Source organism: Cupressus sempervirens, chromosome 9 (assembly GCF_028749045.1).
Source record: "Cupressus sempervirens isolate cs-2001-9-10 chromosome 9, ASM2874904v1, whole genome shotgun sequence".
NCBI classification, from domain to species: Eukaryota; Viridiplantae; Streptophyta; class Pinopsida; order Cupressales; family Cupressaceae; genus Cupressus; species Cupressus sempervirens.
The window spans coordinates 529,833,379-529,858,980 of record NC_143126.1 but is presented as its reverse complement, the minus strand read 5'-3'; the positions used below and the strand labels follow the sequence as shown (position 1 = coordinate 529,858,980).

The following is a 25,602-nucleotide window of genomic DNA, read 5'->3' as shown; positions in this document are numbered from 1 at the left end:
TTTTCATATTATTAGTTGTACTTATGCATTTGCTTATATGACTATGCATGTGTTTATTCATTTTATGATTATGGACATTGTAATTGAGACTTAACCAATTAAAAAAAAATTCTTAAATGTGACTCAACGTGAAGGAATCCTTGAAGAATTGAAACTGTATTTGTAATTGATTACATGTTTTTGATGTTGCTTTTGCATTGTTGTTACTTTGATGTTGTTTAAACTTTAAAAAAAAATAGTTCAATAAACTTTGTAACATATTAGGTTTATTTCTTTTGGGTTCTTGAGCGGGGCGTTACATTCTTCATCACATTTGTAGCAATTACCCTTAAATTCACTTCTACCTATCTTCTTCTTCTGCTCAAATTTGTATTCACCTTCAACACTTAGTTTATTCTTTGCCGAGTGGTCTTGTTTTTCTTTCTCACGAGTACTACCTTGATTTCTCCTCTTCAACTTATCTTCTGCCTTTAGAGCATATTGATAAGTATCCTCAACTAAATCAACCTTCAACATACCAAACTTATCCTGAATATTGAATCTCAAACCATTAATGTATCAAGTCAACTTCTTCTTAGACAATTTTGTATGCCCAGATCAAATAGCTTGTAAAACTCCTTATTATAATCCTTGATAGACGTATACATTTGTTTTAGATTTTGGAACCTCTTAAATAATTCAAGTTCATTATCAACAGGGATGAACTTAGCCTTCAACTTGGACACCATCAATCTCCAACGAGTGATCTTTATTTCACCTTCCTCCTCCATGTATCTTTGCAATTCTTTCCACCAAAGAGTAGCATGCCCTTTCAACTTAGTTTGTGCCAACCTCACTCTGAGTAGATCATCAATATCCTCCAACTCAAAATAGTCTTCCAGGTCACCAACCCAATTAATTAGGTCTTTAGGATTCAAAGTACCTGAGAAATTAGAAATTTTCATCTTGTGCTTTAGCTTTGACTAAGTGTCAGATCTATCTAGCTGACTCAAAACAACTACTCTAAAGAATCAATATTATAAATGTCTATGGGCCAATGAATTCAGGACATAAAAGATTGGTGAGACATGTCTTATCTTATATTCTTTCAAGACATAATGATGACCTATTTTTTATTTTATTTTATTCTTAATTTTTGGGTTCTGGGGGTGGGGGGTTGGGGGGACTTTAATGTTATTTTGTGTCCAATTGAAAAGAGAGGAGTGAAAGGTTGAGTTTGGTAGTGACAAAAAGATTTTTCTATTTTTTATACTAATAATGGACTTATTGAACCAATATTGAGAAATGACAAGTTCCCATGGATGAATAGAAGGTAGAGGTTTCTCAACATTGTAGAGAAACTGGAAAGTTTCCTTTTGGTAGGTGATTGGGGTACTACAGACTAATTGTGTCAGGCTAAAATCCTTCCTATCTATGGGTCTAATCACTACCTAATTAGCTTAAATACCAAGAAGACACAACATCGAAATGTGCCCCTTTTAAGTTTCGAACTATGTGGCTACGACACAAAGATTTGGAAGGACTCATTTAGTTTTGGAGAAAGACGACTAAGATAAAGCTAGATAACAAGTCCTTTACTTTCTTCAAGAATTTACAATTTATAAAGGACCAGCTTAAAGTTTGGAGTAGAGAAACTTTTCATAATATCTTTAGTGAAAAGTTTAAATTAGAACAAGAATTAGCAAATTTACACTCTTTGGTCAAAACTTCAGGATTGAGAAGGTAGGAATTCCAACTTGAGACTTCTTTAAATAAAAGCTATAATGAAATTTTGGCAAGGGAGGAGGTAATTGGCATAAAAAATCGAGAGAAAATTGGCTTGCAGTTGATGATAGAAATACAAAGTTCTTTCATAATTCAGTCAAGGTTAAATTATCCTATAATGAAATTTTCTCAACCATGAAGGTGGATGGCATAATGTTAACTAACTTAATTGATATTAAATAGGAGGTTGTCAGTCACTTTTACAATATTTTCAACTCCAATCTCACTGATAATATGGTACACCCTTCTATCTTGGATGTTATTCCCTACTTGATCATAGAGCCTCAAAATCAACTACTCTATGCCCCTATTGTTAGTGAGGAAATTAGGCAAGCTATTTTTTTAGGGAGGAGAGAAAGCTCCATGGTCGGATGGTTTTCTAGCCATTTTCTTACAAAAGTTTTGGAAAATTCTTGGGCAAAACATTGTGGAGGTAGTAGAGAAATCAAGGTTTGGGGGCTCATGCTTAAAGACTTCGATAAAAAATTTATTGTTCTCATGCCAAAAAGGGAGGAGAGACTCTATTTGGATGACCACATACCTATTTCCTTGTGTAACAAAATTTTAAAAAGTTATTTCCATGGTTATATCAAACTAGCTTAAAAAAGTCCTTAGAGGCATCATTTCACTTAAACAAAGTAGGTTTTCCCCCAATAGATCCATTTATGAAGGTGTCATCTTAGCACGAGAAGCAATCCATACAGTGAACTCAACTAAATTGGAGAAAATCATGGTGAAACTGGACATTACAAAATCTGACAATGAGGTTAACTGTGGTTTTCTTTTGAAGGTTTTGTACATGTTTCATTTTTGCTTGGATTTGATCAAGTGGGTTGCTAGTTGTATATCTATATCCCACTTTCCAGTCCTAGTCAATGGGAGCCCACATGGTTTTTTCAAGCCTACAAAATGATTGAGGTAAGGTGATCCTCTATCACCCTTTCTCTTTATTATCATGTCTAAAGTACTTGGAATGTTAATTTTGAAATACGAGGTTGACGGTTAGTGGAAATGTATTGAAATTGTTAATGGTGTTGACCCCATTTCCCATTTATAATTTGATGATGACACATATTTAGTTGGTGTTGCCTTAGCTTGGAAAGCTTGAATGATGAAGTTTGTTTTGGATAAGTATAGTGAGGCTTCAAGGCGAAGGATTAATTGGCACAAATTTGAAGTTTATTTCTTTAACACTAATGTGTAATTGCAATTTAGAATTAGCCAAATTTTGAAGATGAAGGCGAGCAATCTACTAAGTATTTATGCATCCCACTCCTTGAAGGTGCTTCTAAGGCAAGCTTTGGAAATTTTTGGTTGATAGTTGTGTTAAAAGATTAGAGGGCCTGGAAAAATAAATAGCTTACCTTTGTTGGTCAAATCGTTATCTCTGTCTTCTCAATTTTCTTTATCATGTGCCTTAAAATTCCAAAGAAAAACATGAGAACCATTGAACAAAGAATGAGGATTTTTTTTTTGGAATGTGGGGAGTGATGAAGACAAGAGATTGTTGTTGTCTTGAGAGAAAATACGCAAATCAAAGAAATAGGGTGATGCAAGTTTGCATAGTTGAGATCTTATGAATGAAGCTTTAGGAGACAAGCTAGTGTGGCTTATGCATTCTGACCCTGATTTGTTATGGGTAAAGGTCTTGAGAGAAAAATATTTAGATAATCAAGAAGATAGTAGGATTTTAACCATTTGGGATCCACCATGAGGGTTAGCAATTTGAATTTCATTCTTGATTGCAAACACATTATTGTGCAATACTTAACTTAGAAGATAGAGGATGGAATATTGGCTAAGTTTGGGGATGATTCCTAGGGATGAATGGATTAAATGAAGTAAGAAATATTTTGGAGCAACAATGGGGAGTTCGAGTTAGGGACTACTGAGAGAAAAGGGAAACACCTCTAGGAGATGAATGGAGTTGGAAATCCATGGATCTTAATATTATAGAGAATTTAAAGAATTGACTGCTAGGTCTATTAAAGGAAAGAAATATAGTGATATCAAGAAAGAAGAATAAACTTATGTGGTATGTTGTTAAAATTGGAACTTATTTAGTCAAAATTGGTTATCAATTGCTTTCTAACGAAGGAGGAATAATGACTAACTAAGATTTTCTAGGACAAGGATTTCTTACCAAAGGCCGAAAGTTAGCCATAAATTGGAGGATCCTTATTGAGGATAAAAGGTGAAAATTTGGTTTTCACGGTCCCTCTAGATTCTATCTATGTGAAGATAGTGAAGAGAATGTAAACCATTTACTTTTGAATTGTAAGGTAACTATAGAGGTGTAGAGAATGATCCAAGGGAAAATAGGCTAACATGGCCCCTTTCCTAAAACACCTAAAGATTCATTTTTCTATTGGCCAAGCAGAATCCCTTGGTCAGTTTACTCAAGTCTTTGAAAAATATTGTAATCACCCAAAAATGGTGATCTAAGCCATGAACCCCATTTTTGCATTTTAATCTACGATCACATCCCATGCTTAATTAATTTTGCATATGTTATCAATCATTTATCCTTGATCAAATCATCAATTGAATATTTTATCTATTTTACTTTATATTTTACCACCTTGTCCTAATTAAAAGAATAATGTCCCCTTTTAATTAAATGGAGTCCCCAAAGTCCCTCTTATCCTAAGTGTGCACATGAAAAAGACTATTCCTATTTTATAAGTAAAACAAAACCATTTTTTTCTACGTATGCAAGGACACACTTTTCAAGGTGGGTGGAATCTCCTTTCTTCTCCACACACCTTTTGCCTCTTAAACACTATTGTTGATTTCACCTCTTGGAGATTCATGTGTACTAAGTCAACTTGAGATTGATTCTCCACCATCGATTTTGCCTCTTATCTCGTACGGTCCATTTCTCCTTAAAAAGAGGCTCTCTCCTCACTCTCTCATATCTCATTCTTGCACTCTAATGTTATGTTGTCATTTTGTTTACTCACACTCTTGAGCACATTTTCACTCACTTTTCTTTACTTGCATTTTAGTGTACTCTCATTCTTAGCTTAGATTTCCTTCATGCATTAGCTTAACTCACTTAGTCTAAATAGGGGTATTATAAGTCTTTCATTCTTATTAGCTTAATCTTGAATTTTTATTTCACTTAGCTTTAGCCTGCATACTTGTGATTCATGGATATGGGCACTCTTTCCTTTACTCCTTTTGAATCTTCAATTCTATGGTGCACCTTGCAAGGGTTGCTTAACTAGGTTCATTTGAGAGCCACCATGCTATCTTCAATCCTTGCATGCCATGGATAGGAGGCTATAGGTTGCATCTTGGGTAATCTTTATCATGGGTTCTCTCAAGTATAATGGTCAATAGAAGTGTTCCCACCCTTTGAGCATACAAATATGTCCTTCTATTGCCATCTGAGAAGTGTGGAAAGAACATAGTAGGAATTTTTTTTAGAATAAGTATGAATCCCTAAATAGATTGCAACTTAGAGTTAATTTGGCAATTAAAGAAATTATGTGTGATACAGCTTCTAAATTATAAATGTGTCCCCATTACAAAATGAGATCGATAATGTCAATTAGGGTAGTTAAGTCTATAATTTAAAATTGATGGTAGTTGCAAACAAGGGAGGGATACGATTGATCATGTAATGGTCAAATGACTCCACAATAAGAGGGATGGATTAAAGTAAATTTTGATGGTGTTGCTACAAGTAGTGATGGATATTCTAGAATTGGAGTTATGGTTAGAGATCATGTAGGCAATTTGCTAGCCTTAGGTGAAATGAAATTGCTATGTGGAACCAATAATATTGTTGAAGGGAGAGCTTCTTTAATGGCTTTAAAACTGGCAAAGGCCCTTGGATATAAATATATTCACTTGGAAGGCGTCTATTTGATATTCATGACGAAGATTGAGAAAGGGAAAATTTTAGCTTGGCATTTCAACCTATCCTCATGACAATCTTAGAAAGTATAATTTATTTTGAGAATATAAAGTTACTCACATTTGTAAAGAAGACAATTAGGAGGCTGATAAATTATTAGAGTGGGCCTAATCTTTTGATAAAGTTGGAGAATTTAAATGGGAGGATCTAAGAGGTAGTCTTAATGATGGGTTGTAGAGTAATAACGACTGAGAGTCTTTGGCATAAGACTGAATTGTTTGTATTTGTAAGGAAGGTTTTTGCTTACCATTCTTTGCTGATGTGTTGGGATGGCTATCAAATTGTGAAGATCCTTCATAATAAAAATGGTGTGAAAAATTATAATAATTGATTGTGTTTTAGAAGGTTGAAGTGTGGTTCAAAGAAAATATTGGCTCATATTTATTAAATGAAACAACATGTTTGATGGAAGGTCATTTCACCATAGGTAACTTCATGTGACGATGACACATAATCATTTCCAAGTTGAGAAATTTCTTTATATGGGGATTTGTGTTGGTTTGATAAACCACAATCAGACTAAAAACTAGTAAAGCAAAGAGGTAAATGAGTTAAGTTTGAGAAATGGAAACAAATTTCTCTATTTTCCACAATGTTAAAACAAAAAGGGTAGGAGAAATGAAAAATTTGTTGAAGATTAAATTGAAGAAATTGGTGGAAATTGTGTTGGAAATTTTAGAAGAAACATTCCAACAACATCGGAGGTGGAGGATGGACATTAACATAGTGTCAGTGGTGATTGTGTGGGAGCTTGAATTGGGAGATGACATAAAAACTGTTAAATGGGTGGCAAAATCTTTGTTCAAAAGTAAGATTTTAGTTGGGTTAGACTCCATTTTGGAGTGGGTTGTTCCAGGTGTGGGAACAAGCATACCAAAGTGCTATGAGAATGATCAAGATGCCAAGGAACATGATATCATTCCATTTTATGAGGTGGATTTGTAAGGATGGGAAATAAGCTTATATGGATAAGCAGTGTGAGGCTTGGTTGAAGTTAAAGGTGGAGTTATTGAAAATTGAGGAAGGAATTTTTGAAGAATTCCCCTTGCTTATCCTACAAAGGATGGTGACTTAGCTTCGCCATGTAACTGGGATTAAGTGATCGCATGCAAAAACCTCACTGGGATGCGCTAGGTTTTTTGACATACGTTTTGTTCTTCATTTTAGGAACAAGGCCTATTTTAGTAAAATTCAAGAATGTCTAAGAAAAGCCTTATTTTGGTCTATACATTCTAGTCTCCATGTAAGAGAGACATTTTGAAATCTCATGTATTTAGTTGAAAGCCTATAAGTTTTGGGGGTAAATATAATAGTGCTATGCAAATTCAATATAATGGCTTGGAAGGATAGGGATATGTGGTTTGAAATCTGATATATTAGAAAATGCAAATTTGTAGTAAAATGATGTAATGCTCCTTTACCTTTTTTTTATAGGTAAAATGCTCGCAAAAAGAGGGGTAAAAATTTATTAAGATAGAAAGGAATACAACAAGGAGAGCTCAACAAGGAGCTTGATCCTGAGCAACAAGATCATCAAATTCTTGCACCATCTCAAAGGACAGTTGCCCCCTATCCCTAATATTCCAACCCGGATCATGACTAGAAGCCCATTTGGCTAAACAATCAGCAGGTCTATTCCATTCTCGCGGAATATACTTGAACCTAATGAACTGAAAAGAGGAAGAGAAGAAAAGAATCTGCTTAACAACAGTGGCCAGTTGCCAGCTAACATCCTCAAGCTCTTGCGAAGAAAGCATGTTCACCACCACCTGGGAATCAGACTCACAAATAATCTTACTCCATCCCCACAAGCAACACTGTTCCATAGCATATAAAATAGCCTGAGCTTCCATGAGATTGTTAGTATAATCACCCTTATGAATTGAGAAGAAAAATTTAACATTCCCAAAACTACAACGAGCCACTCCGCCAATACCAGCCAGACCAGGATTCCCACGAGAAGAACCATTAGTGTTAATTTTCAGAACTCCACAGGGAGGAGGAGTCCAGTTACATATTTGATTACTATTATAATTATAATAACTAGCAGCCACATGCTTGTGTGCATGCAATGATGCGCCAATAGAAAATATGAAATATCAATTAATAATGTTAATAAAAAGAAAAAGAAAAATTATAGGTGATTATTATAATTTGCATTATACCAAAAATAAATTTGAATAATTGATAGTAAAATAATTGTAATAACATAGAAGAACACTTAAAAAGACTTTATGGTATATTTAAAAAGTTATGGAAAAAATACATTACATTTATTTTGAGAATTTTTTTTTTAAAGAAAAAATGTGTTTATCTATAAAAGAAAATATTTTTTAAATATCTCACTTCTATGTTTATCAATAGGAAATTATTAAAAAGTTTGATTATTGTTAATTTATTTTATTAAATTTTAATTTAAATAAAATGATGTTTTAAATTTATTTTAAATAGAATAAGAAATGGATTTTTCAAAAATAATTAACTCAATACCATCTCAAAAAAATTAGTAGGAAAAAAATCTATTATTAATTTTTTTTAAATAATAAAACTAATTAATTATTCACACTCTTGTTTCTAAAAATCTTTACCACTTTTTAGATTTTATTTTAGTGTTTTGATTAAAGATTGACATTTAAAAGATTTGCATAGAAAACTATCATCTTACTCTTGTTTCTAAAAATCTTTATCATTTTTTAAGATAGTATTTTAGCCTTTTATTTAAAGATTAACATTTAAAAGATTTGCATGAAAAACTATGATCCTTACTCTTGTTTCTAAAAAAATTAGTCTTTAAAGATTATTTTAGCCTTTTCTTTGTTCTAGCTTTTTATTCTTATTATTATTATTCTTCTTCTTTTTTGATGGAGGTCATCCACAAACAAGTTTTAGGTACTCAATATGGGCCCACGCGAGCCAAGGACTAAGGAGCATCTACGCTGCCAAATTCGCCCAGGGCACGATCTCGGCCTCATCCCTTATAATGTCTTCGGACCTTGCACTCAGCAAGACTTGATCCTTGGTTGGCTCTTTGTGAGCCATTCAACTTCACTAGTAGACCAAGGGCCCATTGACTTCTAGCTTTTTCTTTAAAGAATAACATTTAAGAGATTTGCATGGAAAACTATCTAGAATATTATAACTAATTTATTATTTTATACCATATGAATTTAAAATAAAAATAATTTTATGTGTGCATAATGAAATACATTTTTTACAATTTATTAATTTATTTAACTTAATTTTGTGTAAATATTATTTATAAATAGTTGCATGTATAATGGTTTCAAATATTTATTTTAAAATAAAATATATTGTTTGTTTCAAATATTTATTTAACATTAAAGCTACTTTTTTATTCTGATATATCTCATGGTAATAATATGATATCAATGTTAGTAAAAGAACAATAATGTCATATAGAGTCTTCCAACCATGAAAGTCATCAATTTAGCATCATGTATACTACTATTACAAAATCTAGTAGAATACATTACTACATTCTTGAATTAAAATTTTGCATCTCTTTTACACATGCTTATTAAAAAGACAACAATAAGCTTATTGATATTGTTAGGATATTATTATCAAACAAAATGACTTCGATGGGAAAAAAATATGATCTCAAGATTGGGCACATCAGCCTTGAACTGATAATTGTCGATATACGATTTTAGTCTAGGTATACCAAAATACATCACATTGACATCACATCTAATCATGCAATAAGACACATAGCCTAGATTCAACCCCTCCTAGAAGTGAAAAAAAAATATTAAATATTTTAAGTAGGATATCCAGATCCATCAATAAAAAAACATAAATCACAATAAGTGAACCAAGAATATCTGGTTGTAAAAAATCTGAACTGTAAAAATATATAAGCAATATGTGAGTAACTAAACAAAATTTGAATTACAACATGATGATTCATGAAAATTAAAATGCATGAGTATATTTTTTGAAATCATCTAAGAGCAATCTTAAAACAAGTGCCACATAATGGCTTAGTACTTGCCTTTAGTTTTTATATAAATCTAATTTTAATTTAATAAATTTACTATAGTATGTTAAAAAAAATTATATATATATATATATATATATATATATATATATATATATATATATATATATAAATAATACAAAATAATATTTCTTAAACAATTATATAATATAAGTAATATTATTTTTTCACTATTTTTAATTGAATGACAAAAATTATATTATAAGAAAATACACTATTAAAATATGAAAATCTCAACCAATGCACTTACATTCAAATAATTATTAAAAATCAATGAATCACATTAGCTTATTAAAAAAACAAGACTGAAAAAGTGTTATGTTTACAATCCATCAAATTAGTCAATATAAGAAGTAAATGAGTTCACCCAATCAAATTTTAGAAAAATATTTTATAAAAATTGTAAAGTTAAAAATCTTGCATCTATAATATACAACACATTGGTTTGATAAGGAAATTTAAAGAATGATTAATTATAACATGTAAAAAACAAAAAAATTAATCACTAGTTAAAGCATAAAATTCAAAAAGTATCACAATAGTACTTAGCCTATGAACAAGTACTAATAAGAGCTTTCTATTCCATATTTAATGAAAAAGTTTCTTTCTAAAAGACAAAAAAAAATCCATAAGTTTAGGAGCTAAAAAATAGAGATGGTAGTAAAGATTAGGTGGTCTTTGATAGTTTCTATACTTAAAAAATGAAATATGAGCAATTGATTCTTATTGAAAAAAAATAAAAATGGGAAAGGACTGACAATTTTTTGGCGAAAATTTGTTAAAACTGGGAGCAAAGCTCTTACATATAAGCTTGTTGGCCTAAAAATAGTAATTACTAATAAAAAAATGATCATATAAAAAAAATCCACATAAACATATCACTATACAATAAGAGAAAAAAACAAACTAAAATAATTGTAAAAGCTAAAAACTAAGCTAATTGTAAAAGCTAAAAACTAAACTAATTTTTAAAAAAATGAAAAAATTGAACATCAAATTTAGATTTCCTTAAAAGAAAACATAGATTAACTTGCTATTCCTCAAATAATATATTAATTTCTTAAAAAATAGTGAGAAAATAATTCAATTGTATCAACGGAAAAGAAAACTTTCGAGAATGAGGGTTGACAAATTTTCAGTAATCTAGGAACAAAGTTTCCACATAAAGCCTATTGACTTAAAAACAAACTTACATTTGTTTACAATTCAATTCTTTTTTATTATTAAATATATATAGAATTTAAGACAAAATCTCATAGATCCCTAGTTGACATCATCTTCAAATTCCAATGAGCTTTTAATTCAAATTATTAATTTCAATGTCAAATTTGTCTAATGTGAGATCACCCAAATATTATGATTATTGGAAATAAAAATAATGAGAGAATCGAAAAATAACTTTAACCATAGACAATCCAAAAATAAGTTTGTCAAAATGATAAATGATGACACTTTTGAAGTAAACAAAACATAAATAAAATATACAATACATTGCCCTTTTAATAGGCCTAAATGATGAAGGGCCACACTGCCCTTACCAACTCATAACCAAGAATGCAACAATATGGAGACAAAAAGAGGTAAATGCTTCCCAAGCAATTTTATTATACTTGAAAATTCTCACAATATTCTTCAAATGAGAGAACTCCAAATTCTTACAATACGAGAGAGCTTCCAAACCAAGAGCTTCCAACTAGCTTGTACACTAAGAGCTTCTACAAGAAACTATACTTGAAGACTTCTACTTCCTGAACTTGATTACAAATGATAACAAGGACGCAAAGCGTCTAGTTCCTGTCGTAGTGTATTTTGAATTGAAGCTTGTAGTGTTAAGATAAAATTACTTGTTACAACTAGTTATTTGTCTAGAAGGATTCCTTTTTTACCAAGGAAATGCCAATTTAAGTGTAAGTAATAGTGTCGTAGACTAAGTTTGCAAGAATTGACATTAGGAATTACATACAGCCCTTATAAGCAACATATGCAACATTGATAAATTATTGAAAATGGCATCCATACACATTTTATTGGATTAAATGCATAATTACAAAGAATAAAATAGGTATCAACATATATCATGTTTAACTACATAAATTATGACACTGCTACGAATTTAGTAGAGAAATCAGACGGATGCCACTATGCATATATTTGAAAAAATACTTTATTATAAATGCTATAAATTGTTTCAAAAAAACCAATCTGTATGTATGTGTGCATAATACTTTAGGTCAACTTCGATTGTATACCTTCCAAAAGACATTAGTTGAGAAATCAAATGGGTATCATTAGATCAATGAATTTTATAAATAAGTTGCAAATTCCGCGGTGTCAATTGGCATTTCATTAGATAACATATATTTTGCAACATTGAAAAGTATATGACTGTTAATTGCATTATATTACAAATATAATAATGATAAATACCATTAAATAACTCAACACAAAAAAAGGGTGTGAGTGTATATTGTATCATATTACAGATATAAGGATAAATGCAACAAATTCATATGACAGAACAAATGTATATTAACATACAATCTAAACAGACGGCTTGAAAAGATTGTCTAGATACATAAAACCCATGAGATGGTACTACAGAAAGAAACAATCCACATTGGTGGTGGGCTTGATATTCACAACTATATCTAGAATGAAATTTAAAAAAAATTAAAAATCATTTATACTTGTCTAGTTTTTCTCAATGACCCAATAACATGCTTATAGTATATAATATAACAATTATTTTTGGTAATCATTACTCATTTTGATGCAAATACTACTTATAAATAAATTTAATTCTGTAAGTGAAAGATTTTAACCCCTTGTCAATAACTAATGAAAGCATGAATTGTCATTTCACCTGGCATCACTCTGACTTATGACTTGACAATAAGAACTGATTGGACGTTAGCATTAAAATAATATAGAGAAAAACAAAAGAAACATAACTAGATTTATGCATTAGAATACTATTTCATTGATTTTTTAACACTTTAAAGCCCACAATTGAATTGAATGATAAACAGAGAAACTCGATTTAGACATGATTGCAGACTTCATAGTATACACAAATCAATTTGATCTAAAAATGTCTTATGTGTTATAAGTGGGGCCATTTTCTTGTTCAACAGAACATAATTCTCTGTGGAGACTGCCATAGACTGGAAGATTATTTGAACCCAACACATATTGATGGAATTTCTTATTAGATGTTCGCTTATGATTGTATGACATCAGTCATGGGCCCTTGCGTCTTTGAGCATGCTAAAGAAGTTTAGAGCTTAATGTTTAAGATAATGAAAAGTAAGTCAAATATTCCATTGGCTTAATGTATAGCATAATTTAAAAGTAAGCCAAAGTTTCCGTGGATCTTAATGTATAGCATAATTAACAGTAAGTCAAATTTTCTAAGTAGAGTATGACTTGGTGGACAACAATAATAGATTAATTCTGGTAAAGTATGCAGCAATAAACAACACCACTAATCTTCTTATGTTCTGTATTTTATGATTATCTGTTCTTTGTTATTCATTATTATGGTGAAAAAATTTAAATCAACAATACATTGGATAGTTCCTTCTAAAAAATTTGATGGAATTTTGAATTATCTGAAAGGGCACTTCTCCTTTATTCCAAAATATTGGCATTATAGATCTTGAATAGCCGAATAATAGATTTGACATGCTTTGCGTATTGCAAAGAAAGAACTCATAGATTGCAGTCATATCCAAATAAAAGCGTAAACAAACATCACTTTCAAACTTAACTCTTAAGGCATGAAGACTATTACTGTACTTACCCAATACTGTTAATGACAGATGACCATCATGATCACGAGGCTCTTTCCAGAAATCATCTCCAGTATAAGCACCATTGCAAACATAGCAAAAGAAAGTATACCAAAGAATCCATAAAACATCCCAATGTCATACCAAATACTACATAGACTTGTATTATACCAAAAGATCCATGAATGCATCTCTAGTTCCAATTCAACACATCCATATGCATGGATGAATTCTGGATTTGGTTGCATTCAAGTCACAAGGCCAAAATTGTCTCATAACTTAAACAAGTAGAATGGAATACCTTGAAAAGCCACAGAAGATCAACAAGACCTCTCAAGAGTTTCATTTGTTGTTTACATAATCTAATCCAAATATTTTTTTTTTATGCTATCACAATTAAGTGAAAAGTTCCCCCAAAACGGACGCAAAGAGCCAACCAAGCCAAAACACTTAATTTTCAAACTAATCTAATTAAAAATTCGGGCAAAACCATTAGTTCTCACACCTCCCTCATTTGAAAAATGTGATTAAAACGATAAAGCACTCAACCAAATGAAATATGGACGTGCATGATTACTTAACCCTTATTTTTTCATAACCCTGATGAACTCATCAAATCTCCATTAAAATTCATCAAATCAGTTTGTAATGGAAATAAAGTCACTATAATATGCTTACGCATTCAATTCCCAACCATCAGATCAAAAACCTGAATGGGATTTGGGGAGAATTTTAGAAACTTACCTCTTCATGAGGAAAATGAAGAATATTCAGTAAAAAAACTCCTCACCAAATGCCACAAAAAATTGAAGGAAGCAAGCTTTTGACCTGAAGAATCCATTAGAAGAACACCCACAAAATTTCCTCCACTTAGAAATCCTCCATTAGCCCATATTTGAATAGGGTTTCTCAAACAATTCCCAAAAATGGGGATAAAACACAAAGAACACTAAATCAGGAAAGCACTTTTTGAATATAATAGAATGCTCTGTTCAAATATTGTAGCATTTTAATTAAAGTCATTAAATTAGAATCCAAAAACAACTTTTACAATCAAAACCAAAGTCCAAATAAAAATTCCATACCATAAAATATTACTTGTTGAGGATATATTTGATAAAATAATAACCAGTGACACCAACCAACATACAACTAAATATAATATATAATATATCTCATACACTTACCAGTTGGTAACTGGGTGTCATTCTCGGGCTAATTTGTATGAAAATGCTGGCAGTATTGGCGTCTCTGGTTCAAAATTGGGGGGAATTGGGGGAAGTTGATGTTGAGGAGAAGTCCACCGTAGTAGAAAATAATAGAGAGGTCCAATGTGAGAAGCTCACTAGTGCCCAGGTCGACTCAACACAAAAGTTTGTGACTAATTGTTCTTGCCCTCCTCCTCCACTAGTTCCTCCCCCAAAACCAACGATTGTTGGATTGGCTCCTAGAAGATTTGTATCAAGTGGGTCGGTTGTACAAAGAAGTGGGTCTTCTAGAAGACAACAAATTTCTTGGAATGTTATGCCATGCGAGACTTCACTAACAGGCTCGCACTAGCCATGACTTCTTCTAAAGCCTTTGGCAATAAATCATCGTACTTGAGCTCCGATTTGTCCAGAAACACTTTCAGTCTCGTGGCATTGATGCTCATGCATGGTGTTTCAGGATCAGGGTCACAACAATTGCTCAGAATAGAAATCGAACGAGTCTGAAAGAAGTTGAATTGCATTTTAATGTATTTCAAAGGTTTTAGACGAGTCCCATATCTAATCTCCTGCACATAATCAATGCCCATAGATTTTTGTAGAATGCCACATTAAATGTGAACAATGACCGCTGCACAAAGTAGGAAATATCACCTGTCAAGCTGGCACATCGATAGAAGAAAAAAAAAATTCAATACAGATTTTTTTGACCCTTTAAAAGTACATGTCCCCATAGTGCACTGTGCCATACGTGGGCATGATAAAGTTTAAAATAAAAATTGCATTCTCTGATGAATCAAAAGTTTTGAAAAAAAGTGAACAATGACTGTTCACGTATAAATTAATATATTTACAAAGTTTATATGAACAAACATTATATTTGAATGGGAACAAATAAAAATTCTGAAATATGATTGGCTTAATAAAAGTTAACTAAAAGCATCTACTGATGCTATAGTATCCTGCCTTGGCTGGAACTAATAAGCCTTGCTTAAATAGGCACTTACCATCCAAGACATTACAAACACAACCAATGTGGGATAAAAGGTAAATACAACTACCTTAATATAAATATTAAATTCCCACCCAAATACAACTAAACACCACCATGTGGCCCAATTAGAAAATTACATTTCCTTTGTGGATCACAAAAAATATTAAATGCATGATTTAAGGAACTTTCCACAAACTTCTAAGATGCCACCTACACACTTCGATAAATGGAATGACAACTATTTTTCTATTTATGCCACCTATGCACTCTTTTTATTATTTTTATTATTTTTTGAATTATTTTCTTTCTATTTTCGTCACTTTCTCTCTCCTCCATAATAATAATAATAATATTTTTAAATTTTAAATTTACTTTCAACATGCCCCTTTATTTCAGATGCAAGATGCTCCTGCATCATAAAAGGATATTATGAATCTAAAAATGAGATACATGACCAAATACTAAGAGAAGACATTAAAGAGAGACATGGGGTAGAATGAGAATTAAAAACTCATGTTAACTAAGGAGAGGATTTTACAATTGAGGTGGTGAGTTTAGGAGGATATTTTTGAAACTGAAGCACCACTCAGATGGAATGATCTAGACGTTTACAACCACAACACGAAATTCTAAGGACATGCATAGATAGTTATTCAAATCAATTATTTCTACCAGTGTTATGATTATATGTACAATTGACACTAAGGAGAGGATTTTACAATTGAGGTGGTGAGTTTAGGAGGATATTTTTGAAACTAAAGCACCACTTAGATGGAAGGATCTAGACGTTTACAACCACAACACGAAATTCTAAGGACATGCATAGATAGCTATTTAAATCAATTATTTAAAACTCATGTTAACTAAGGAGAGGATTTTACAATTGAGGTGGTGAGTTTAGGAGGATATTTTTGAAACTAAAGCACCACTCAGATGGAATGATCTAGACGTTTACAACCACAACACGAAATTCTAAGGACATGCATAGATAGCTATTTAAATCAATTATTTCTACCAGTGTTATGATTATATGTACAATTGACACTAATAAGTGCTTAGAATTGTAATTTTGTAACATACATGGATGTCTTTGTTTTATAGGTTTATACTTCTCTTAGGCCTTGCATAGACATCATCTTGAAACAATCATTAAAATTGACCTTGTGTGGTCCTATATTCCAGTTGGAATCTAGTTTTGGTGACACAAATGGTCTATATATGATATGTTTTTTGTGTGTGCATATTTGTAATCTATTTATGATTTAAAATTCTTTTTTCTCACAATTATCAATATGTTTCCTAGAGTTTGAAGCTCATCTAGTCTTACTAAACTAAGTTTCAATCATTATTATATACATAAATGCCTCTCTAATTTGTTCTAGTGCTCTCTTTGCCACTTTCACCTGATATGTTTTAGTTCTATGATTAAACTTCTTGTTTGAGAAAAATAAGAGATTTCAAGGTTCTAAATTTTATACAAATACTTAATGAGTTACAACATCTTGCAATATTTGAATACATATGTTCTTGGTTTTAGATTTTCAAATATCTCATGAGATTAAGTGTTATATTAGACTAATTGGTAAATCTAATTAGATACACACTTTTATAACCCTCATTGCACATTTTTGTTTTAAGCTTATTTTTAAATAATCCTAAACCCAAGATAAAATTTAATCTTTTGAATCAGATGTAAAATACTCATTAACGAATTTAATATTTTAATATTTTATAGTTTTGAAATTGTTTATTATTGTGATATTGCTATAGGATTTATCTACTACTTATCAATTGATTATTATGTTCATAGACCTTTTTTTACTCTAAAGGGATAACATTTATAGGTTTTGATAATTATTTTATCATATTAGGGTTTCAATAAGAATGTTCCTGGTTGACAAGGTTTTACTTTATGAATCAAAATAAACATAAAATTTAAGTTATAATATCTAAAAAAAATAAAAATGCAAAACAAATATTTTGCTAAGTAGAATACCACCTATCATATTGGATAATTAAGCAAGCCGCATGTTGTTAAGTGCACAAGTTACAAGTCAAATGCCTAATATTTTTGGTTTGAATAGTTTTTATTAGTTTCAATTGATAAATATTTGATCAAATAGGTTTTACTCAAAAACTATTCATTCTAATATCCTTAGGTCACATATTATCCAGCTAGAGGCACCTGTGACCTAGTTTCAATAATTAATTGAATGTATCTCACCCAAAACCATCACACTAGAAAAATTCTATTGTTTGAAGTTGTAACACAAATATGTTCTTTCATGCTTTCATTTATGTTGATGCATAGAGTAGCTGGGATTAAATAGACAAGGATTAAGGATAGTGTGGATTTAAATGTTTATAGAAAGAATAACAAAGACTAATTATCATCAATTAATTAACTAACCAAAAATTAGTTAATAGACAAGGAGTAATATGTGATCAAGACTAATTGATTTAATTAATTAATTAACCTTGTGAAAAAAATTAATTGCCCTTTGAATGTTAAAGGAAATTAATTAAATAATAATAATTAAGAAAGTTCACATGATGAATCTTCATAAATGCTAAAGGTCTTCAACAGATTTGGACTTTGATCTATCATTAACATTATTTTTTTACGTAAATGTTATTGGATGAGATTAAATAAAATTTATTTTTCTACCAAGTTTAAAATATACTAAACCTTCATCTGTTTTATTTCAATTATAACACATGTTTATTTACAATATGAACACTTCAATAAACTAATCAAACTTAACTCCTCTACCCGTAATACCAAAGACTTCTAGATCATTTTATTGTCTCCAATCTAATAATCATTTAATTATTTATAAAAGGACAACCAACTCTACCTTCTCTCCCTCTTATACCATTTCATGACATAATATCTTTTACTATTTTTCACATAATAGTTCATATATAAAATACTTTAAACATTATACTCAATCAACTTTTATTGATTCATCTTAAATCACTATTTATGTCATTTTCAATCAACCTTAGTTGATTTAAAATATCACCATTCAAATGTTCTTTTATGTCTTTTTCAACCAACCTTAGTTGATTTAAAATATCACCATTCAAATGTTCTTCTTTTGGAAAAGTGGTCCATCTTATAAAAAACTAAAAAATAACTACACAAGTCTTTTTCAATCAACTTATAATTGGTTTGAATGTTCACTTATTATTATTAATTTTTAAAAATTGACAATGTCTTTTCACTATTAAAATTAATAATAAAAATTAATTATTTTTATATAGATAGATAAATAGGAGAATTGTTTATAGCTAAATTTGGGTGTATACACATTCTAAATGATATATTAGATTTTGATGATTTTTAAGGTTGTCTCTATGTGCTATTTAACTACTTATAATTATTCTTTTAACTTTTGGATAGTTACATAACACTTTGTGGGATTTGCTATGTACATAAGGTTAAAAAAGTGGTCATTTCAAAGTGTTATTGAAGCCCTGCTTAAAGATGTCTTTATAATCATGCACTTCAAGCACCTTAAAAATTGCTAATACTTATGCACAAATGTCTTAAAAGTCATTCAAAATTGTTAATACTTATGCACAACTGTAGATACAGGTGGGTGACTATTGATAAATGATATATTTATTAATATGCTTTAGTTATCATTTTGTTTTAGTTTATTTGAAGTTGGTAACTAGGAGGTTGAGTGAGTAAGGAATGATTGATAATTGGAATATGAGCGGTAATTGGCGTTCTTTCTATAGATCTTATAATGTTTAGAAGACTAAGAATAGTCTATGAGAGAATAAATCTTTAATCTTCAATTATATAGATAAACAACTCTCATTATATTAATATGCTTATCTTTGATATCTTTAAAGACATCACCCTCCATAATAAACTTTATGACTCGTATTCCACTAATCTTTTCCATCTACCTCTCTATTCCACATCAAAACTAATGAAAGTTGGTTCTACACTTAATTATAACAATAAAATAGAATTAGTAACAATAAATGATTTCTAATCTAGATGTGTATACCATCCTAATTTAATGAAAGTTGGTTCTACAATAAAATATAATTAGCAATAATAAATTATTTCTAATCTAGGTGTGTATGCCATCCTAATTTAGAAGCTAAACTACCAAAAGAAAAAATCACCATTGATTTTTTTCACACTCAAGCATAAAGAGATAAATGGACCCTTTGCTTCATCCTCAATGAAGATGGAAAAACCAAAGCAAAGCAAGTGCCAAGAGAAAAATAAGTACTTTTGCACGCCTGCACTCATGAAGGCCACCAAAAAGGCCACCAAATTTCTACACAACTTAATTCTCAAGAAAAGCAACGAATATAAAAACTGGGAACCGCCGGTGGCACCCGATTTCTTCACTGGCAGTACTCCGACACGTGTCGGTCACCACAAATTTCCAAACGAACTCCCGTCTGAATCTCCTCAAACGCATATGAAAATGACACTTTATTCTCTTGGCTGTCTTCTTTTTATTTAAAAATTCGCTAATTACTTCCAGCAGGGTTTCTGCATTCACAGAGCGACAGAAGCCGCACCCGGCCAACTTATTTGTATGTTTTTCATCTGCACCATTAAATGTTTCATGAAGTAGCTGTTCATTGTATGCGAATTTTAGGATTTTGTGGTTTTAGCAATTTCAAGCTGCTAAATCTTTCGATCTAGATAATCACGAGCCATTTCTGGTCATACATTTGATGTGGTTTTCCATTCCCTCCGAATTTGTTCAGCGATTGCGCAATTTGGTAGTTGCAGGGAAAATTTGACATTTGCCTTCTTCGTATTTAGGTTTTCGCCAAATATGTGCATCAGTTGTTGGTGAAAAACTAAATTCAAATTGAGAACTTGTAAAGCTCGACTTTTGGAACTTCTTTTTTTGTGTTTGGCATACAGAATGTGTTTTCTAGTTCTGTTTGTCTTAGATTTTAATGAGAACATTGAGTATGCAACTCTCGTCAATTATTTTTTCCAGAATTATTTTTTCTGGAAAAATGGCGCGTCTTTTTTCGAATTAGGGTTTCATTATATGCAGTGGCTACATGAACTGCTTATTTGAATTGAAATAATTTTCAAGTTCGTTTCTGGACAATTTTGCTTTCTTCTGCCTGAAATTTAGGGCTTTCTGAAATGCTTATGTTAGCGAGGACGTTCATATCGAACTCAGAGCTTATAGAGCGAGATTAATGTTAATTTTTTTGTTTTTTGCATGTAAAATAGGGTTTCTAGATCAACTTCTTGTCAGTTGTTATTTAACCAAACAATATAGATGATGTGATTGCCAATTTGCAGGAAGAGCAGGCGTCGATTTGTTTTTTCTGTTTGGTAATGCACTCTCTGGAGATTTAAGCAAGTTTCTCTTTAATAAAGGACCTGATGATTTACCACTTAGCTCACCTCATTTGACATTGCGAAAGTGCTCTGCTACCCTTACAGATTTATTACGTATCACAGAAACTATTATTGTATTCTTGATTTGAAAGGATTTCTGTTCTCGTTATTTAGCCAAAAAATCCATCTCTTTCATCCTTCAGACTTAGCGTTTTAGGTTTTTGTCTCATCTCTAGGTTTTGTTGTAGTTGAGACAATTTGGAACTCAAAAGATTGGAAGTAGTTTCCACTTCAGCATATATATAATACGACCTCTGGTTTTCTTTTAAGTTGTTAGGCAACCACATAGAACTAAGAATATAAGGTGCATTGGCAAAGTTTTAGGCGTAGTTTCATGTTCTCTTTATGGATCAATGTTTAGTTTTGTTCAGGAGGCACGCAAACTTTAAATACTGGCAAAGCTACTGAACAGTTATGTAATATTGGAATTTTTAGAACTTTTGGGTTCATCATGGTGAAATATTTCTGCCTTAAAGAATTTTTCGGTCTAATATATTTGCTAAATAACAAATTGTAGTTTGGAATCAAATTAAGGTTATTTATTAAAAAACTTGCCTCTGTTGAGTGGTATTGCTTCAATTAAATTCATCGAAGATTATATTGGCCTTGTCCATTAGGGTATTCCACTCCTGAAATTGGATATGGTAGCTTGTTAATTTTAACTTTCAACATATATAACATCTAAGCTTGTAATAACATGCTTTCTGAGGATTTAAGCGTCTATATTATAAAGTTCCTAGTGATTTGCCACTTAACCATTTGACAGGGGAAAAGTGCTGTTTTATCCTTGCAGATTTAGTTTTTTAATTATATAAACTATCTACATGAATAATAATTTAACCTTGAATTTAAAGAATTTCTTGTTTTATCATTTGTAAAATTATTTTAGTTTTCTGTGTCGAATTGAGGGTTTGTCTTGTCACTCTGCTTAATGTTGGTGGAATTCTAATTCCTACCATTCACAACTCGTATTGGAAATACTTTCATTTATTTGTGCACAATGTGGTTTCTAGTTCCTTGTGCCTAAATTGTTAGGCAACCGTAGTATGTAAGGTGCACTGGCAAATGTTTGGAAGTAATGCCTTGTTAGCTTTATTAGTTTGAGTTTTTTTATTAGAGTATACTTTATATATTGCTCACATAGCTACTGAGCAATTGCACAATATTTGAATTCCAAGAACTTCTGGGTTCAGCATTGTGAAAGGTTTCTGTTTCAGATTTTTTTTGTGTATATTTACCTGTAATTGTTGGTTGAAGTCAGATTATTTCTAAAGGGCTTTTTAACGGTTCACTTTCCGTTGCTAAAGTGTTCCACAATTGTGGGATATACAAGATACATGGCTCAATTGACAATTATTGAATTAAATATCAATTATTTTTTGTTTGATAGGTGGTAAAAATGATGTAATGTACTTGTGTAATCTGGTCTTATATTTGGTTCTGGTGTTTTAAGCTTTGAATCTAATTACTTGCATTTTAATTTTTTTGTTTGTTTGAAAGATTACTGCTTTTTGCATATAAATTTAATTTTAAAATTTTTTCAGTCCTATACTATTTTAAAAGTGATGATCTATTGGTTTTTCACTGTGCATGCAAAAGAATATTTCTTCCATCCCTTATCAACTAGACCAGGCCTTGTTAGGATCACTTTTCAGACATTATTAGTTGACGGGTAGAATGGCTCTTTTTCGTGTAATTGTAGCTTTTTTTTCAATGTGTTTATAGTGGTCTCAGATTGACATAATTACTCAAATTACAAGGATGATTTATCTCTAGTTATTGAGACTGTAATTCTATTATTTCTGCATTTAATAAAGCTGTGCTTACTACATGAAAACTTGTGTTGTTTAACATTATGTGGGATGTGGCTGGATAGGGGGCTTGAGCTTGGCGTTATTATATATTGGTAGTCAAATTCAAAGTCCCGGTCTGTCTGGATAGAGATTAACAATGACCAACGAACTTGTCACCATTCAGCCTGGAGAGCTCAAGTTTCCCTGTGAGTAAATTTCTTCACAGCACCTTTGAAGTTGGCATTTTATGCTAAGTGAGAAAATTTGATTAAGATATTTATATCCTTTTTTAATATTAGATTCTGACTGAATGACTGTATGAGGGATGCAGCTATGCTTACAGGGGAAACCTTGCATTTGATCATAAGTTTTTGGTGTTGCATGCTTATCATTTGATATACCTATTGGCATATGTTAACCAACATGCCCTAAAACAAATTTATTTCATCTTTTATTTCACACTCAGCTGTCAATTATTTGATTTTTTTCTGACACAATGCACCAGTTTTATGCACTTTGCAAGAGAATTTTTTAAATTTACTGTTCACTATTGTATGGGCTTCTTGCCAGTCATTTTATTGTATTACTTTAATGAGGAATGGCATCAAATAAACATGCATAATGTTCTGTATTAAACTTTATTGACACTTGTCTATCTTGTTATGGAATGGTTTGGAAGTTGAATTGAAGAAGCAGAGTTCGTGCTCCCTACAATTGGTCAACAATACGGACAATCATGTGGCTTTTAAGGTATTTGCACTTATTTTTTATGTTTTAAGTAATTTCTTGCTTGGTGACCTATAGGCATTCTGATGATCTGGTTTGTTCAAGTAACTAAATGGAAGCAAGCATATTGGATTTTTCTAATATCAGTAACTTTGGGGCCAGTTCAGTGATACTTGTTCCATTAGTCTCATTGCCTTGGGGGCTGTGCTATTAACACAAAAATTACCATTAATGAAGTTAAAGTTAGTTTTCCTTTTGTGGAGTCACCCAGAGTTGTACTTTGTCAGACAAATTATAGATTTTCTGATAGAAGGGTGAGATCAGTTGTTAAAGACATGATACGAAAGTTCTTCTTTTAACAGGTTAAAACTACATCTCCAAAGAAGTATTGTGTACGACCTAATACAGGCGTCGTGCCACCTAAGGCCACATGTGATGTGACAGGTTTGAGACCTGATTTTTCCAGTGGCACATGGAGTATTATTTCTTGTTTTGGATATAATGCAATATAGAGTTTTTTGAGCTTGTTTGGTGGGTTCTTGGTCATACTTTTACTTATATTCTCTACACTGGGGTTGGCTTGCTGTGTAGTAACAATGCAAGCTCAGAAGGAAGCACCACTTGATATGCAATGCAAAGATAAATTCCTTGTGCAGAGTGTCATAGCACCTCCTGGGGCAACTCTTAAGGATATCACCTCTGATATGGTGAGTGCCATTTATGATTTTGATTTCTGAATGCTGGATGCTCATCGATAGAAGGTTTTTCTATGTCAAAAAGAAATTGAATCGATGACCTATGTTTTCCAGTTCAACAAAGAGCCTGGTAAGGTTATTGAGGAAAACAAATTGAGAGTGCTTTATGTACCTCCACCTCAACCCCCTTACACTATCCTTGAATCATCAGAAGAGGGACAATCACAAAAGGAAGCCACGAGCTACATTACTTCTGATGTCTCCTCAAATACTGTAAGTGTAAATAAATGTGCTGGTTGCAGGCCAGCGCATTGTTATTATTATGGTCTCAATTCTAGATTCCTTTTTTTGAGTATGCTATTGAGGCGTTTTATTGCTTATTGTTTAATGATATTATTCATTTTAATGAATTCTGAAACAATGGATTTAATTTAGGTTTTGATTATTGAGAAAATGGACCTTAATTTCTATGTTTGACATGACACATGAATAGGTTTCAAAAGATCTTAATGAGTTGAAAGCAAAGTTATCTGAGGTGAGCTTCCTCTTTGGCACGACTACATTCTTATTAGCTTGACTTTATATCATTTGGATGGTAGTAATGGCCTTTCAAGTGCTAGTTTAATTATTTGACTCATTTTAAAAGTTTATATGATTCAGTTTTATCACCTTTCGCTTGCAAGCATGGTAATAAATTAATAATGTACAACAAAAAGAACACAAATGACAGAATAGAAGTACACAATATTTTAGACTATTCTGTGGATTACTAGTTAGTGTTTAACAAATGTTTTGAACTACTCTTGAACATATTCACACGCACATATATGCATGCACATGTGTGTGTGTACACACACACATATGTTATATATATGTAAAAGTTTATGATAAAGGATTGCCTGTGAGAAGGAAACTACTAGTTAATGGCCAATAGTTGTTTACAATCTCAATTAGACATTTATTGACAATTTCCGAAATGTCTGAATTGTAATGGACAGTTTTTGAATTTTAACAGTAAACATTAAAGAGTGATTTCCTTGGTCAACTGATGAATAGCCATTGATTATTGAAACATTTGGCATGCTAGTTTTGAATAGTAAACTAGTAGTGATTATGCTGGCTAAAATTTAAACAGTATAGATATTTAAAAAGAGGAGTGCATAATTATTATTAGATGAAACTGGAAGCTATCTACTTTGAGAGGCTGGTGGCCTACATGTAGATTTTTGGGTATGCTACTTTATTCTGAGTGAAATTCAAATGGATGATTTTGCAAAG

General features: G+C 31.3%; 1 protein-coding gene across 2 annotated transcripts in view; it reads left to right on the top strand.

Moving 5' to 3' along the window:
• The first annotated feature begins 20,224 nt into the window (after nt 1–20,224).
• Nucleotides 20,225–25,602, top strand: part of LOC149539678 (vesicle-associated protein 1-2-like) — a 31,059-nt gene continuing 25,681 nt past the window's right edge. Inside the window, exons 1-7 of one of the 2 annotated variants that reach the window (XM_089800900.1) lie at nt 20,225–20,275; nt 22,987–23,109; nt 23,583–23,653; nt 23,992–24,073; nt 24,221–24,336; nt 24,439–24,597; nt 24,818–24,859. In XM_089800900.1, the coding sequence (XP_089657026.1) occupies nt 23,061–23,109; nt 23,583–23,653; nt 23,992–24,073; nt 24,221–24,336; nt 24,439–24,597; nt 24,818–24,859 (519 nt within the window). In that variant the 5' untranslated portion in view covers nt 20,225–20,275; nt 22,987–23,060. Of the gene's footprint in view, nt 20,570–22,986; nt 23,110–23,582; nt 23,654–23,991; nt 24,074–24,220; nt 24,337–24,438; nt 24,598–24,817; nt 24,860–25,602 lie in introns of both variants that reach the window. The other variant, XM_089800901.1, reaches the window with a different exon arrangement.